Raw genomic sequence first — 17,903 nt, 5'->3', positions numbered from 1 at the left:
CACAGTTACTGCCAGAGAGTAGATCACCCCAAATTTCACCGTATAACGACGCAAACAAATGCGCATCTTTGAGAATTTTCAGAAGCTACTTGTCCTGTGAATAATCTTACTTGTTGTAAATCAAAGTTTGTGATTTAGGTACTGTAGCAGACATATAATTTTCCATTAAAGAACGTGAATATTACCTTCATTTTTCATAAATTAACTCCATTTTCAAATTTCCAAGTAGCTATAACTAACCTTAAAAAGTTTACTCTCGTCCTAATAAAAATATCGCTGTCTATATTTGCTTCAGTTCTTACGGGAATTCGTAGCTTTTTAGCTCAATGGACATAAAAGACAACCAGCAGGCTTAATTTGAAGTTATTTGTTCACTTTCCTGCAATACACTGCGCCAGCCAAAATTGAGCCCTGGAGTGAATGCAGTTCTCAAAAATGGGATGAGCTGGTTGACTTTTGTAGGCAGCTGGAAATCGCCTTCACTACTGTCAAAGGACTGTCAGCTGCGGCGAATCAGTGTGGTGAAGAGTTCCCGAGAGTCATGTACCTGTGGTACCAGTATCAATGGTGCCTCAGGTACTGTCCTCTCCTGTGGACCCTGTCTCCTCTGAAGAGAGTACGGAATCTCTCATTACTCGTGCACTAGACTGTAACTGGCGTTTCAGTGGTAGATCCAGGCATCCTCCACAGTGTCAACGGGGACCATGGAGGCTTAGGGTGCTGAACTGATACCCTAAATATCAATTTCTAGGTGCTGTCATTCACTGAAATTGAAACTGAAACTAAGCCAGTGGGACTCACTTCACCTGTTTTTGGGAAACCTGTTTTGTCCAGTGTCAGTAGAAGGCAAACGCAAAAAGGCAGAGGTGTATTAACTGTTGGCGGTTCTATTGTACAGGGAATGATGGTTCCCCTTAGGGAAATGGCAGCAAGGGACAGGAAAGGGCATGAGGTGCACCCTGTGTGTATGTCTCGAGGCCTCATTCAACATGTTGAAGACGCTATTGCAACAGCCATTGAGGGAATGAGGTGCAAGCAACTGCAAGCAACCATGTTGGAATAAATGAAGCCTGTTATCTGGGCTCTGAGGTCATACTGGGATCATTCCAGCAACTGATAGAGAAGGCTGAGAAGACCAGCCTTGTGTACAGTTTCAGCAGAGCTCACAATTTGCAGCATTGTCTCCAGAACTTATTGTGGATCATTGGTTCTGCACTGAGTGGAAGCACTGAACCAGAGACTTCGAAAGCTCTGTGACTAGCTAGACTGCTACTTCCTGGACTTGCGCCATTTTGTCGAGAACTGTAGGGTGCCTCTAGATGGGTCAGGTGTGCACTACACATCAGAGGCTGCTGTCCAGGTACCTGATTGTATGTGGGAGCAAACAAATGTTTTTTTAGACTAGGCGACCTACTATGCAATCCTGGGAACAAGAGTTGTAGTAAATCCAGAAGTAGTATCAGTGTAAGATCGAAACAAATACCTCCCACAGGTGAGAGCATTAAAATCCTAGTGGTTAACTGCTGAAGCATTCGCAACAAAGTGCCAGAATTCAAAGCACTCGTGAAAAGCAATTAAGCCTCCATAATACTGAAAGCCATTTGAAGCCTGAAATTGATAGCAATGAGGTTTTGGGGGAAAATTTAAGTGTACATCGAAAGGATAGGCTAATGGGAAATGTAAGCAATGTATTTGTCACAGTACACAAAAACTGAAATCCATTGAGATAGAAACTGAAGCCGGATGAGAGACTGATTGGGCAAGACTCTGTATCAGTGGTGGACATGAAGTGGTAATTGGATCCTCTACTGCCTTCCAAACTCATCTCCTGATGTAACCAGAAACTTCAGAGACATTCTGTGGACTTGATGTACTCAAAGTAGGTGTCTATGATGCAGTTTGATGTTACAGCAACGGAAATAATGGCAGAACTGAAGTGATGAATACAGCTGGTATAGATCCTGATGTGTTTAAAACAAAAGTTTTTTACACCATCGACGAGAGCTGGGTCAAGAAGGCTAGTGGATCAATGTCTGACCTGCAAATATGTGCCAGGGAAATGTAAAGAGATAAGAGAAATCTGGAGGATCTTTCAGAATGGACGATTTTAAAACTGAGAAGTATGTAGAAGTATGAGCAGAAAAGTATGTAGAAGTATGTAGAAGTATGAGCAGAAAATTTTTGAACCTCATTTTCTCTGTTTTAGGTTTCTCACGTTATTATAACCATTCAAATTTCTGGCAAAATAATATACCTGCATATTTTATAATACTTTTCCGTTATAACACAGCTCCTTTTTTTTACACATGCAAGATTTTAGATTTGTACATTAATAAATATGGCTGTAATGATTTTTTAAATAAATGTTTACATTTTCCATTATATCTCCCCTTAAGGTACAGTAAGTATTTTAGAGCCCATGTCTCCTACGCAGTTTTTCTTGTTATGATATATACTACTGCCTCTCAAAATATGGAATACTAGTTTCTAAAACACTGTACACATTTGAAACTTCCTGGCAGATTAAAACTGTGTGCCCGACCGAGACTCGAACTCGGGACCTTTGCCTTTCGTGGGCAAGTGCTCTACCATCTGAGCTACCGAAGCACGACTCACGCCCGGTACTCACAGCTTTACTTCTGCCAGTATCTCGTCTCCTACCTTCCAAACTTTACAGAAGCTCTTCTGCGAACCATGCAGAACTAGCACTCCTGAAAGAAAGGATATAGCGGAGACATGGCTTAGCCACAGCCTGGGGGATGTTTCCAGAATGAGATTTTCACTCTGCAGCGGAGTGTGCGCTGATATGAAACTTCCTGGCAGATTAAAACTGTGTGCCCGACCGAGACTCGAACTCGGGACCTTTGCCTTTCGCGGGCAAGTGCTCTACCATCTGAGCTACTGAAGCACGACTCACGCCTAGTACTCACAGCTTTACTTCTGCCAGTATCTCGTCTCATACCTTCCAAACTTTACAGAAGCTCTTCTGCGAAGAGCTGGCAGAAGTAAAGCTGTGAGTACCGGGCGTGAGTCGTGCTTCGGTAGCTCAGATGGTAGAGCACTTGCCCGCGAAAGGCAAAGGTCCCGAGTTCGAGTCTCGGTCGGGCACACAGTTTTAATCTGCCAGGAAGTTTCATATCAGCGCACACTCCGCTGCAGAGTGAAATTCTCATATTGACTGTACACATTTGTTTCTGAATTCGTCCCCTTTACTGTATTTTCTTCTTTGATTTCATTCTCTTGTGGACTAACAACTGGCTAATAAATTTTCTAATTACTACCATTTTTAAATATATTCTAATTTTTGCACAGTATCAGTCTACTCATGGTAAATGTATTGGCACTTTGTACTTCTAATAAATTTTGATTCACACAGTTAAAATAATTATTTCTTACCACATTTATCCTCAGTATCAACACAGCCCTTTAGCGTTGTTATTATTACTACAGTATTTCTGAAGACTCCTTTCATTATGATTGTCGAAGTGTTTCCAATATTTTCTTTTTCTGAGCATGTCACTTCACCAGTTCTACCAGATATGGAATATGACAACAACTACCCTGGGTCACCTAATGGCCAGCAAACCTTTTCTTATGGATAGTTTTTTTTTATTCCGTTACTGCAATATAAAACGACCTCAGATCTGAACAAATTCTGCTGCCCTGTAATTTTATGTCCCTAACAATATCCCTTCACCTACACCCTGGCCTATTCAAAAGGGTGAAAGGTTAAGAACGTACAACTTGGTGTGCTAGTCCAAACAAGGATCCCTAGATATTAATAATTTTTGTCTTTTCTTTTTTCGTTACACTTCTACCTTCTGTGCTCAATCATAGCTCGGTGCATATGCTAGTACAGTGAAGTTGATTTAGTCCGATATGCTTGTGAGTCTTTTTTTATTTACTTGTGCTAAAGCAAACATGGTTTGTGCCATCTACAACAGCCTCACTTGTGTTTTATCTCTGTCACAGAGCAGGCAACCCATCCCTGTTGCTATCGAGACTGGCAACTTCATCTTTCCTGGAGGGCCCAATATAAACTAGCACTGCAGTAACTGCTGACTTCTCTGACTATATTCATGACTCTTAATTGGCCATCAAACAATCACGCAACCATCAGCTCTATCTTGCCCACAATCCACCTGGTGTTCTGCACTGCAGCAGCTCCTATATTCCCAAAAATGATGCTGATGCAGTTTCATGCTAGGATTTCATTAGTTTCTCTTTTTGTTTAAGCACAACTCTAAGTTGCTACTATCAATCATCCTTTAAGTGTTAGCTAAATTTTCATACACTGAGTACTAATATTTTCCACCATATCCTTACTTTCCCTGTTCTTGTCAGAAGGAATATCAAAGTGTGTTTCTATTAAGTAGGTTGTGCATCTTCGTACCTGCAAAATGATGAGAGTTAATGCTATACTTGTGGCATTCCAGCTAGTTAACCATAAAAAGGATGCAGTGCTGGGTTTATTTTGTTGCTAATATCACTGTACCAAAAGCTGTCTTGTCATGTTTCCTCCACTAACATATGAATAATCTTCTTTTCTCTAGACATTAAAAACAAATGATACAGTTTTTCTTACTGTTAATTTTATTACATTACTTATTTATTTATTTGTCATTTCCAAAGTACCAAAATGTCAAATATATATATATAAGTGTTGACATAATTATACACAAAAGAGGACAAGAAATTGGACACTTCAAGTGCATTTGGTGTATCTCTCATAAGGTCTTGCATGGTGCAGGTGGTTGGTGATGAGGAACACAGCAGATTGGTCTTGCATCTCGTTGTGTTTGACCGTAATCTATTGAGAGACCTCCATATCGACCACTTCTCCGAATACCCAGGAGGAAGTTCTTCCTTTGGAGCGATCCATTCTCCCAAATACCGACATTTCTCCCGCCATCACGAGATCCTTGCCACATATGGATTCTCGATGAGAGCCTCAGTAGTTGTCAAGAAGCTCGCTCTTGATTTCTGCCTCATATAGTGGATGGGCGTTCTTCGTTGTGGCCTTACTTTTCTCATATCTAGCAGCTACCTGACATCTCATTTCAGGAGGATCTTTGCCAGCGAGCCAATGGAGTTTGTCCACAGGAATAGGTCTTAAGCAACCCGTGATAATCTGGCAAGACTCATTTAGAGCCTCATCTGCGTTCCTGGCATGACTGGACTTGTACCATACTGAACATGCATATTCAGCAGTGGAACAACATAGAGCAGGCGCACTTGAGCTCACAGTGCATGGATTAGCACACATGACGTATGTGTCAATTGTCGCACTGTTTTATTTCTGGCTGCCACTTTCTGTTTGGTGTTTAGGCAATGCTTTTTATATGTTAACGCGCGATCCAGTGTTACTAAAAGATATTTGGGAGTAGGATTACGTTCGAGTACGATACCTCCCCAGGATATTTTTAAGGATCAATTTGCCTGTTTATTCTTGAGGTGTAAAGCGCAGATACGAGTCTTGGCAGGATTAGGTATCAAGTAATTCCCATAATAGTAAACAGCGAATTCTTCCAAAGATTTTGATGGCGCATCTTCAACGGTCTCAAAACAGTCAGCCTGAGTAGTGATAGTGCAGTCATCAGCATAAATAAAGCTTCGAGCTCCTTCAGGGATAGGTTGATCGTTGGTATAGATGTTGAATAATAGCAGTGCAAGCACATTGCCTTGTGGCAGCCCATTTTTCTGAGTTCTCCACCTACTTTTCTTACCCTAAAATTCCACAGTAAAACCTGGAATTCTGGGGAAGGTTTCTAATATTGCACCTGCATGTGAAGTCTTTAGTTATGTCATAAACTTTATTCAGAAGGAGCCAATGGATGATCGCATCACAAGCTGTGGCTAGACAGATAAATACAGCACCTGTAATGTGTCATTTCTCATATTCATCTTCGATATGTTGTGTTAAGTTTAATATCTGAGATGTGCAGCTCTTCCCTTCTCTGAAAGCTGTTTGCTGTGGTATTACAAGAGGCTCCGCCTTTTTAATCATTCTCTGAAGAATGAGCCTCTTCAGTATTTTGTGGAGGTGACAGAGTAAAGAGACTGGTCTATAATTTTTGGTATCTTTCCTATCCTTGCCATGTTTCGGTATGGCAATTACTCTTGATTTTTCGCCGTACTTTAGCGATCTTGCACTCTCGAATACAGTTGCCCATAAATTGCAGTAACCAAAGCATTTTAGCGGAACCAAAATTCTTGAGTTGTTCAGCTCTAATGTCATCCACTCATGCTGCTTTTCCCTATCTACATTTATTCAGGGCTGATTTCAATTCTTCAACAGATAAATAAGGAATACGATACTATTCTCTTGGTCTGTTTGCCTGAATAATTGTTTCCTCTCTATATTTCTGGATTTAGTTGATCTGCCATTAATAGGGAGTTGTTGAGCAATTTGGTCTGGTTTAATATTAAAATATGTGTTGACCTGAGTGTTATCATTACTCAGGCGATGTAATAGCCTCCAGGCCTTTTGACTACTTTTTCTCATGTCACAGTCTGCCATTAATTGTATCCATTCTTCTCTGTTTGCCTCAGATATTGAAGAGAGAGCATTCTGTGCAGGAATTGATGTGGCTGCACTAAAAGGATCTTCTTCAAACTTTCTGTAGTACTCTTAAACAAGAGTGGTCATTTCAGGTGTTATACCCTTGATATACTGTAGTTCATTCTGCATCACCTTAGAATTGATGCTCAGGAGGAGGCATTAACGACGGTAACAAAATTTTTATATTGATCTATTACAGGAGCTATAGTTACCATTTTCTCATTTAATAACTTTGATAATTTCTGCCAATCAGCCGTTTTGAAGTTGTACCTTCATCTGAAAGTGATTTCTTGAGGGCTTACTTGTGGGAGAACTTGACACACAATACGTCGATGTGTATTCGGTATGGGCTTACAGACGGATTTAGTGCAGGTACGAAAAATACTTTCACTAACAAAAAGCAGATATGGATTATAGCCAGCGTCCACTGAAGAAAGAATGAGGTAGTTTGCTGTCGTGAAGTTGTGAGAGATGGAAAGTTTCAGCCCACAGGAGGACAGCCTCACCATTTTGGTCCTCTTGAGTGTACCCCCCAAACATGGCTGTGAATGTTCAAATCACATACCACAATAGAAGCTTTCCCTGTAATAAAATGTTCAGTAGGGGCGAAGAAAAAATCTGTTGCTGGAGGTTTATATGCTGATGTGACTCTACTGTTACTTAACAATAATAATTTCAATATTGCTATCCTCTGACTGACGAACACTACAGACTTAAAGGTCAGGTCTTATACGGATGGCGCTCCCATACCGTGCATGTTGTGTTTCAGCAACCAGTTTTATTCCAGGAACTGAAGGACGTCTCTGCTTGTTGTTTGTGTGTATTTCTTGAACACACAAAATATCACAGTGCTTAGTGTGGCACATCTTGCAAGAGTTGTTGCTTGCAGAGAGGTATTCCGTCAATATTCATGGATATTATAGTCAACACTGGCCCAAAAACGACCACTGACTTAATGTATCTAATACTTCTGATGTGAAAGGATCAGTCTACTCATAATTATTCGTAGCAATGCAAATACTTACGAAATGTCCCATAACATGCCATAAGGCAATATTTGTTGAAAATCAACTAACCTGAGTATAACTGAATAGAGTTAACTAATGCAACCACCACAGGCGGATACTGGTGTGTCTCAATCTGTTCTTCATGAGACAATGTATGAATTACATACATCTATCTCATGTGCCATACACTGTAACCTAAGATATGAAACTATGTCGATGTGCAACTGCATACCTACAACTTGTACATATTTAAGGGTATAAATGTAAGAGAGTTACACCTGCAGTCACATGTGGCACACTAGTTAACTTCCCCTTAGTAAACGTAGCCACATTAAACTTAAACAATAAAAAATTTAATTAGCACAAATACTTACACACACAAATCCAAATAAGTAGCATCAACCTGCAAACTATTTCCACAATTTTATGTTTTAGTGAAAAGTAGCTTTTTTTGCATTATATGAAAGCTGTATCGTCTTCCAACAACCTCCATTCATTCACTCAAGTAATTTCAAACAAAAAGTACTCTAATTCTTCTTATAACAATATTTAGAATCATACATTCTTTATTTATGATTCAGTTTGGCCTCAAGTGAACACTAATGTTAGTCTTTTGACAGATGTCTAACGGTATAGGTTTTGAAAAGAACCATTTTGGACAGGAGTGGAAGGTAACAATTATCGTATCAACTGATTTTCCTTAGAACTTTTTGATGGCCAATGCCACCCATATTAGCTTGAAGTGAATGGTAATATAATGGGGTGTGACTAGAGCCTCCTGTCAGGTAGACTGGTCACCTGGTGCAAGTCTTTCGATTTGACGTCACTTCAGCGACTTGCACGTCGATGGGGATGAAATGATGATGATTAGGACAACACAACACCCAACCCCTGAGGGGGGAAAATCTCTGACCCAGCCGGGAAGCGAACTCGGGCCCTTAGGATTGACAGTCTTTTGCGCTGACCACTCAGCTACTGGGGGCAGAGCAATGGTGATAATGTGAAGATAGTCCTTGCAGCCTTTATGGCATTTACCAGATATATTTCAGTACAAAACGTCTAAAAGTGGTCAGGAACATCATCATATGATGATGGCAGTAATAAACAGTTACTAATAATGACATATGTTTTGGTGTTATCATATAAATACCACATTATAACAATTAATGGCACTTTGTCAAAATAATGTACTATTGTCAATATCTCTCATTCCCTTTGTCATTTGATATCCGATTTTAACATATCATTGTGGGTTACTTTACTTAATTTCTGTACAGAATCTTCAGAATCAACACAAGCTTATTTTCAGTGATGAGACTATTAAAATAGGACAGTTTCGAGTCAGGATTTAAGCTTCATGAGAGTAGCAGTATTGTAAGTTTGTGAATTCAGAGCTCTGTTCTTACTTGAATAATAATAGTAATGATTTTTGTCCCAGCAAGCGTTACTGAGAGAACAAAATATTTTCCGTTATGATTATAGTAGACCATCCACAAAGAGCGCAGTACGAACAGGAACTGTAGTAGAAATATGTAACTAAGTAGCTAGACAGAACAGTGTAACAACATTACTATAAGGAGAATGACACAATTTAAAATCAATGCAATTTCATTCCAAGTCACAACCAATACATCTCATCAAGTGTGTGAAGAATGGGAGCCCACAAACTGCAACTAGATCAGCATTCCCTAAATATTTAAAAGCCACAGCAGTATTATAGCCCATATCGCAGCACACTATTATGTTGCAAGAACCATAATGACAAATACATTCTCATTTCGGTAAAAAGCCACACAGCTTAAAGTGTTGCAAAACTCAAAAAGGCCTATCACTTAAAAACAACTGTCTCAAGTTATTAAAAGTATGACAAAACTTAATAAGCAAAATACCTTACACCAATAAGAAATTGGTAGTAAATCGAAAAAAACTGACCAAAAACAAACATTATTAAGTATAAAGCAAAGCATTGGTAAAGATTTCTGAAAACCTCACATTTACTCAGAGAAATTAAGGAAAATACACACTATGAAATCATGTTTAAAGGAGATAAAAGACAACTAAAAAATCAAATTAAAACAAAGCAATTAGAAAGAAAGTACATTTGATAAATTAATTTATTACAATAAAAATTATGCATTTGGATTAAATTCATAACCTAGAAATCACACTGAGCTCTTTAAACTGTCCTTATGTTTCTACAAAAAAATTGGAATTACAATCTGATGTTTGTACAGTAGTTGCATGATATTTAAAAACAGACAAATAATTAAAAGATTTGATGCATAAAATTAATCTTCATTAACTCAGAATTATGTACAGAGCTTAGTAATACAAAAAATTTTTCACAAGAAATACGGCACTTGAACTGGCTATGGTGTATTGACATAAAATTTAAAAAAGAAGAAAAATTGAATTACTAAACAATTTACCAAAATACCCTTTTTTGTGAAGATACACTGTTGATCCAAATCATTATACCCACTTCCGTAAGAGGAGTGTTTGCTACCCAGTGGCATTGTGGTTATGTCATGTAGTAATGAAACTATACAACCAGAAATTTGTGGTTATCGTTCTAGTGACAGTATGTGAAAAAATGGCATAAATAACTTTGCCAAAGAGCAGATGGTTTTGCCTGGTGCCTGGGCAAGTGCATCTCAGAAGCAGCGAATGTGGTTGGCTGTGGACATGCCTCTATCGTGAACCTCTATGGAACATTGTTGAAAGATGGTGAAACCACAAGTTGACAAAGGTTGTAGGATGCCCATGCAATATCTAGAACAAGCAGATCAGAACCTAGCTGCTCTGTAATATGGGATAGATGGCAATCTGTGGAGACAGGAGAAAATGCTTGAGCAGGCTCAAGAGTTTCAAGCTATTAAGCAGACACTGTTAACATGAGGCCCCAAGTTATATAACAGCTTTGTATTCCCATGTTGATCTAACAATGTTGTCAGTTACAATAGCAATACAAATAGGATATTCGAGATTGGACTGCACACCAATAAGGAAGTGTCACATGTTGGGATAAATGACATTTCTTTCAGACCAGGTCAAGGGTTGTGCTCAGATGTCATTATCCAGATGAATAGTTGTTTCATACGTGCACCACACAACAGGTGCAGGAAGATGAAGGCAGTGTCATGCTATGGGGGATATTCATATGAGATGGCAAGAAAACAGCTGGGGATAACTGAAAGCACCATGACAGATGTGGAGAACATGAACATTATTGCAACCTTATCACTTAATGCTTGATGTATTTACAGAGTGACAACATCTTACAGCAGGATAACTGTCCAAATTACAAGGTGAGAATCACACTGCAATGGTTCGAGCAGCATGATGGTTCACACTGTTGTCTTTCCCACCCAGCTCACCTCAATAGATCATGATGAAATGAATCTGGGATGCTATTGCACACCAACTAGACAGCAACAAACCGATAGCCTACAATTAATGGGAAAGGTGTGAGGTGTGCGTAGACTTATAGTCCAATTTACAACTGAAAAACTAATGAAGAACTAATGAGTCCATACCATAGAGATGCACTGTTGTATTGCGGTCTGTAGGTGAATCGAAACGCTACTACATAGATGATTGTAATTTTTCCCTTATCTCTGCATACTTGCCACCATCAGTTATTTCCTAATGGATGCAGATTATTGATCACACAAATGGCGTTACTGTTAAGGAGGCATACCTCAATAATATGTTTGCATAATCAAGAGAATTTTGTATCTCAGTCCATTCTTGAGATAAATATCGTACATTATGAATGTGTAATAAACATTTCTGCTGTCGCCTGGGTAGTGGATACAGCTTCACGAAGATTGAAATGGCAGTTTCTTTCAAATAATTAGCAGTATACTGGCACATTCTCCTGAAGAATATGGTGTCCTGATAACTTCACAGAACTTCTTCTCAAACGTGTAAAAGATATATCTCAATGTACAAATTTCGGGTAGCCCGATCATTGAAGCATGGAGCATTTCCAACAAAAAATTACAATTGTGTGCTTCATATGTTGTATTTTGTATGTAGCTTCTTCGAATGTGAAGCTGCGGAAATGGATTTGTCATATTTTTTGTGACCTCTCTGTAGCACATGCGAACAATTTTCATAAAACACGTGTGGTCTTCTATGAACATGTGTAGGTCTACAGACCTCAACAATACTTTGAGTGGTCTCTATGCAGTGTGTATTAATTTGTGTTTCCTGTGACTGCCCCAATGAGTAAAAGATTTTCCACAAATACTACATTTGTAGGGTCTCTTTCAACTGTGTGTTAACTTGTGGGCCTTGAGATTACTCAATACATTAAATAGTTTACCGCAAGTATCACATTTGTGGGGCCTCTCTCCTGTGTGTATTACAATGTGGTTCTTGAGATGGCCCAACCGAGTAAATGATTTTCCACAGATATCGCATTTGTGTGGACTCTTTCCAGTGTGTATTAATTCGTGTTTCTTGAGACTGCCCCTTTCAGTAAACGATTTTGCACAAACATCGCATTTGTGTGGTCTCTTTCCTTTGTGTATTAAAACGTGGTTCTTGAGATGGTCCGACCGAGTAAATGATTTTCCACAGACATCGCATTTGTGTTGTCTCTGTCCAGTGTGTATTAATTCATGGTTCTTGAGATGGCCCAACCGAGTAAATGATTTTCCACAGACATCGCATTTGTGTGGACTCTTTCCAGTGTGTATTAGTTCGTGTTTCTTGAGACTGCCCCTTTCAGTAAACGATTTTGCACACACATCGCATTTGTGTGGTCTCTCTCCTTTGTGTATTAAAACATGGTTCTTGAGATGGTCCGACCGAGTAAATGATTTTCCACAGACATCGCATTTGTGTGGTCTCTGTCCAGTGTGTATTAATTCATGTTTCTTAAGATTGCCCCTTTCAGTAAACGATTTTGCACACACATCGCATTTGTGTGGTCTCTTTCCTGTGTGTATTAAACTATGGGCCTTCAGATGGCCCGAGCGAGTAAATGATTTTCCACAGATACCGCATTTGTGTGGTCTCTGTCCAGTGTGTATTAACTTGTGTTTCTTCAGATTGCCTCTTTCAGTAAACGATTTCTCACAAACATCGCATTCGTGGGGTCTCTCTCCAGTGTGTATTAATCTTTGTTTAAGATTGCGTAACTGAGTCAACATTTTACCACAAACATCGCATTTGTGATGTCTCTTTGCACTTAGCACAGTGTGGACATGAACATGGTCACTTTTACATAAAATTCCACAGTCATTACATCTTTCGAGTTTCTCATCAGCTACTTTCACACTATGTGTATTACTTATGTCTTTAAAGGATTTTTTAAAAGTTTTCCTGTATACCTTGCACGAAGGGTGCTCCTCAATCTGTTCCACAATTCCTTCTTGTACACACTCGAAGGAGATATTGTTTTCATGATCACTGCATTCAAGTTTCTCACTGTTGGTAGCAGATAATGCTTGGTCACCCTCCCTCATTCTCAAATGTTCTTTCAAGCAGTCATCAGTGGGAAATACCTCACCACATGACTTACACACAAATGCAGGTGCCTGCACACCGTCAATGTGGATGAAAATATGCATTATGAGTCTGTATTTTGAAGGGAAGCTCTGTAGGCAGAAACTACAGTTAAACGTATGGAATTCCTTTTCCCTGATGCTACAACTTAATCTTGTGCCACATAAGCCATCTTCTTGAGAAGTCTGTATTTTGGTATAGTCGTGAGACACACTGAAATCTGTTGACTCCTCTGCATGTATCTCCAGCTTGTCATTGACTACTCCTTGATGTAATGTTTCTTGATATGAAATGTCACAGCTTTCACCAGCACTTTGAATGAAACTGAGGAAGGAGGAAAGACGTGTGAAATGTAGATTTACACAATACAAAATAATATTTCACCATCCACAAAATCGGGGCCTATAAACCAAAAGAAAAATGTATGGCCATCACAGATAACTTATTCAGTAAATGTAAGTGATTCAAAATTGTCATGACATTCTACCAGAATGATAGAATTTTCCTAATATGAAACATTTTTATAAAGCAAATGATCACAGGAAATTGAATAACGCCCTGTCTCATTCAGTGCTGACTAGGTTCCCTTATTCTCTAGTAGATTCTATTATTAAAAGTCTTGCAGTGTTTTTGAAATACTGTTCTACAATCTTTTACACCAAATTATTACATTTATTAGAAATAATATCCTCTAGCTTTTGACATAAAAATATCCACCAAAAGATAAAGGGAAACAAGAAATAAGAGTAATCTATGATTTTCAAATAAAAACCAATCACTCTCTCCATATTGGATTTTTCTGTGTTTTGGAGGACACTAGGCTTTGGGTAGAAATTCTTAAAACCACCAATTATCAATTTATTTCTGAAAGCAATAAAGCATGGCATTTTATTTGACACAAAATTAATCACAAACTACCACCAACATCACATTTCTTATTGGCTAGGTGGTATGGCCGTCAACCATGTGGACAACACCTGTCCATACATAAGAAGTAATGTCAGGTCAATAAATGAAGGAACACATACATAAATTTCCACACTGATGAACAAATGTGAATGACACACAAATTATTACAACATTACATATGTATAGTTAGCAGCACAGCTTATGTGTAGCCCTTTCTAACTGACATACTGTCTGGCAGGGAGGATGCCAATAAAGTTACTGCCTCCCATTCAAAATTATCTTTACAACTACTCAATATCTGGTCCCCTGGAGTTCCAAAACATCCTTGAGTGAATCAAACAAAGGTATCAATGGTGACATCAGCATGAATCATGTACAGTGAATCCTACCATAGTCTTCTGAGAGCAAGTAATTGCAGTAGGTGCATGGTCTTTCCGTGTGACATCTGGGTCCAATCATTCCACCTGCAGCTACCCCATTCCATCACAATGAAAATGGACATCTTTGAGCTTCCCAATGAGGTCATTTAAGTGTGGATATGGCTATGGGTGGGTAGGAGCATGCACATACTCCTGCGCTATTATTCTATCCTGATTGCTGCGTTTGACTGTTTTGCTTTTTGATGGATATATGGTTTCAAGTAACCAATGACAGTGAGAAATTACAGTTTGCTTTCATCAAAAACTGAAACTTTGCAGCAGAAGATGGCTGTGCAAAGAAACATACTAATTAATATTTCGGTCTTCAGTTTGGTCATACAGGTTAGCCTTAAAAGCTCTGAACAAAATGATCATGATCTCAATTGTGCTGCAGATTGTTGATTGTTGTTTTCTCAGATATACTGCAGATCACATAGTTGTGGTAAAGTTAGAACACGAGTTTGTTTCAATGCTACAAAACCTGTCATCTGCCACATTTTAGTCATAGGTCACTAAAAATCAGCTGTGTTTGTGTGTTGCCAATAACCAAGCAATGTAGCTGGTAGTGGATTTAGCAATATTGCAGTGGCAAGTGACACACATCAGCTATCAAGTAGTTTTAATCAGACTACAGTAAAAGTTATTTTCTATGTGATTAATAAAAACCTTTGCAGTTAATCACTACATTGCGTAGAACACTTATACACTGTGTCAATCATGCCATACACCAGAAAACGTTCTTTAAGAGAAACTCTCAGTAAAATGGGCTTCTGTGTAAATTCTCCAGACACTAAGTTAATGTAGAATATTATATCCCACTGACTACAGTACTGTATGCTGAATTCTTTTTAAAAGAAACACCTTTTCGGTATGCCCTATGTAGGTATATTACTTACACAGTTGCTTCCACATAGGCCATATTATAAGAGTAGATGCCTGGTGTGCCCATTATCAAAGTGGCTGGAAAAACCTCCCACTTTCAAAGCTTACAGGTGACATAGATGGCAGGCACTACCTTTGCCCAAACACTCCTATCAACACATATACAAGGACGACACAGCCACAATTACACACTGTTCCAACATATTATCTGATTAGGGAAAGGCAGTGTATTACAGCCATTCACTTTCTCAGGATGGAGCAATATCCTTCAAATGTACACTGGATGTGAGTGCTCAGTTTCTTGGATTCTACAGACCAGGTATGGCACTTGCTGATAGAATTTTTCTTGTCATTTGGCTTACTGTTGGTGAGGGCCACCTTGCGGTAATTATTGTGCAATGTATCATTTTCCCCTGGGTTCAGTAGAAGAGGCATGATTGCTTTCTCACATAAAGCTGAAATTTTCCGACTAGTTCAGCTGTTATGTGGCACTACTTGAAAATAATAAGTCATATCTAGGTTTCTTGTGGCATTACATCAACACTGTCTGTGTTGCCTCCTTTTCTACCCTCTGGTGTTTAGGTTTGTTCCTGCCTGATACAGGAGTTTTATGGGCTATCACAACAATAATAAATCCTCCTCATTGCCCGCATCTCGTGGTCGGGCGGTAGCGTTCTCGCTTCCCACGCCCGGGTTCCCGGGTTCGATTCCCGGTGGGATCAGGGATTTTCTCTGCCTCGTGATGGCTGGGTGTTGTGTGATGTCCTTAGGTTAGTGAAGTTTAAGTAGTTCTAAGTTCTAGGGAACTGATGACCTAAGATGGTAAGTCCCATAGTGCTCAGAGCCATTTGAACCATTTTTCCTCCTCATTGCTACTCTTATTTTTGTTGACCCAGATCACAAAAGAAACGATGCAGACAGCTGTTCTGTGCTAAATATTCACTGTCGACGAACAACATTGCAACTATCACCAAGCTTTGCAGATGGTGAATACAGTGGGTTGACACTTACTTCCACAACAGGGCCAGTGCACCAACAGTGTGGTGAATCTACCTTGCAATAATCATAGTCTGGCAAGATGTAAGCAATTTTGAATATCAGCAGATGGTAAAACAATTCTGTGTTTGTTCTATGTGGTACCCACCTCAGTGACCTCCTTTTGACATGCGTATGTGTGTAGGATACAATTATAATTAAGCAGGATTAGAGATTAGTTGTGAGCAAACAAATAACTGTGCTGCAGTAAATTTTAGCACTTGTATTTAGAAGACATAGCTCATCTCACAACCCACCAGGAGATGCTGGCATTACACCTGCATATTACTGACATTAATATCTCCTACAAATGAAATGGCTGGCAAAATTTTAGGACAATATTAGCAATGCTTCTTGCAAAGAGGATCTTGGCAAATCAAAACAAAATCTATTGTTATCATTGAGTAACTCCCCTAGGAATTCATACAGCTAGTGTCTGATCTCAGTCCTCACTTATGCCTCACACACAGCAAAAAAAAAAAGGTTGTCCATTCAGCAATCCTTTACTCACAGTGGCAACCAGTCAGATACTGTGCCCTGACAGCATGGGAGTATTGAAACATTTACAGAGTGACTCATGTGAAATACTGTGACCGTCTACAAATAAAAAGTTTCATTTAATTCATATGTGCTATCAAACTATGAATGTTCCATTGCAGTATAGGAGTAATTAAATCAATGATAAGCTTTTGTGTCATTACTACAATTGATTAGGGAGATGACAATTTTAGGGTTTTCACTGTGGAACTTGGTGGTTCCAACACAAAACCATCAATGTTTGCATCTAGGGGCTGAGTCCACTTGTGATTCATGGGATACGGTATTTGTACCTGATGCTCTGGAAGCATCAAGTCTCATTATTTTGACAGTTGTTATTTCATTTATGTTTTTTCTCCAATGAGTATGGTGGTGGCTTTAAGTTTCAAATATTTTCTATCTTGTTCTGTTGGGATAGAGTAGAACATTAAGTAACACCCCCATCAGCTGCCACAACCCCCAAGTACCCCCATCAAATGTGTTCTTGAAGAATTTGCTAGTGAAAGTTCCAACACTGAATATACCAAGATGTCACAATGGAACAACCTTCCCATAACAAAAGTGAGTGACATGCAGGTATCCTAGTCTATTGCTGGACAGTCATGGTTCAAGTTGGTACAACTGTTGCAACACTTATGTTCCTGATTCATATGCAGCTTTCTGGTATTTCTCATGGAGTTCTTGTCCCTTAAATGACACAGTACAACAAAGCTTGTGATATTTGGGACTTATGGCATCATCTCAAAGCTGATTACAAGAGCAATTACACATACTGTTAACCCTTATGAACTTGAGTTTAATATTATATATTTTAACTGCAGCTTACCATTTTAGTTATTCATAATTTTCCTCAAGTATATGTTGCCTCATTTCTACCAGCCAATCCTAATTCCTGTGTAACTTCCAAACAATAACTTATGATAACCAATAACTTACTAAAGTATGTAGTGAGAATATATGATATTAAGTGTACAATTAAAAAGTCTATCAGCATCTCCATGGCACAATGTCACGATTTCCTAATTTTGTGACTTT

General features: G+C 38.9%; 1 protein-coding gene across 1 annotated transcript in view; it reads right to left on the bottom strand.

The window, feature by feature from the left end:
• LOC126212652 (zinc finger protein 628-like) overlaps positions 1-17,903 on the bottom strand; it is a gene marked incomplete at its 5' end in the record, with an annotated part of 146,396 nt that overhangs the window by 66,295 nt on the left and 62,198 nt on the right. The window contains 2 exons of the mRNA XM_049940077.1: positions 12,136-12,260; positions 12,912-13,118. Of these exons, the coding sequence (XP_049796034.1) occupies positions 12,136-12,260; positions 12,912-13,118 (332 nt within the window). The remainder of the gene's footprint in view (positions 1-12,135; positions 12,261-12,911; positions 13,119-17,903) is intronic.

The sequence above is a fragment of the Schistocerca nitens genome, chromosome 11, assembly GCF_023898315.1.
Source record: "Schistocerca nitens isolate TAMUIC-IGC-003100 chromosome 11, iqSchNite1.1, whole genome shotgun sequence".
Taxonomy (NCBI): Eukaryota; Metazoa; Arthropoda; class Insecta; order Orthoptera; family Acrididae; genus Schistocerca; species Schistocerca nitens.
This window is presented reverse-complemented; position numbering and strand designations above follow the sequence as displayed.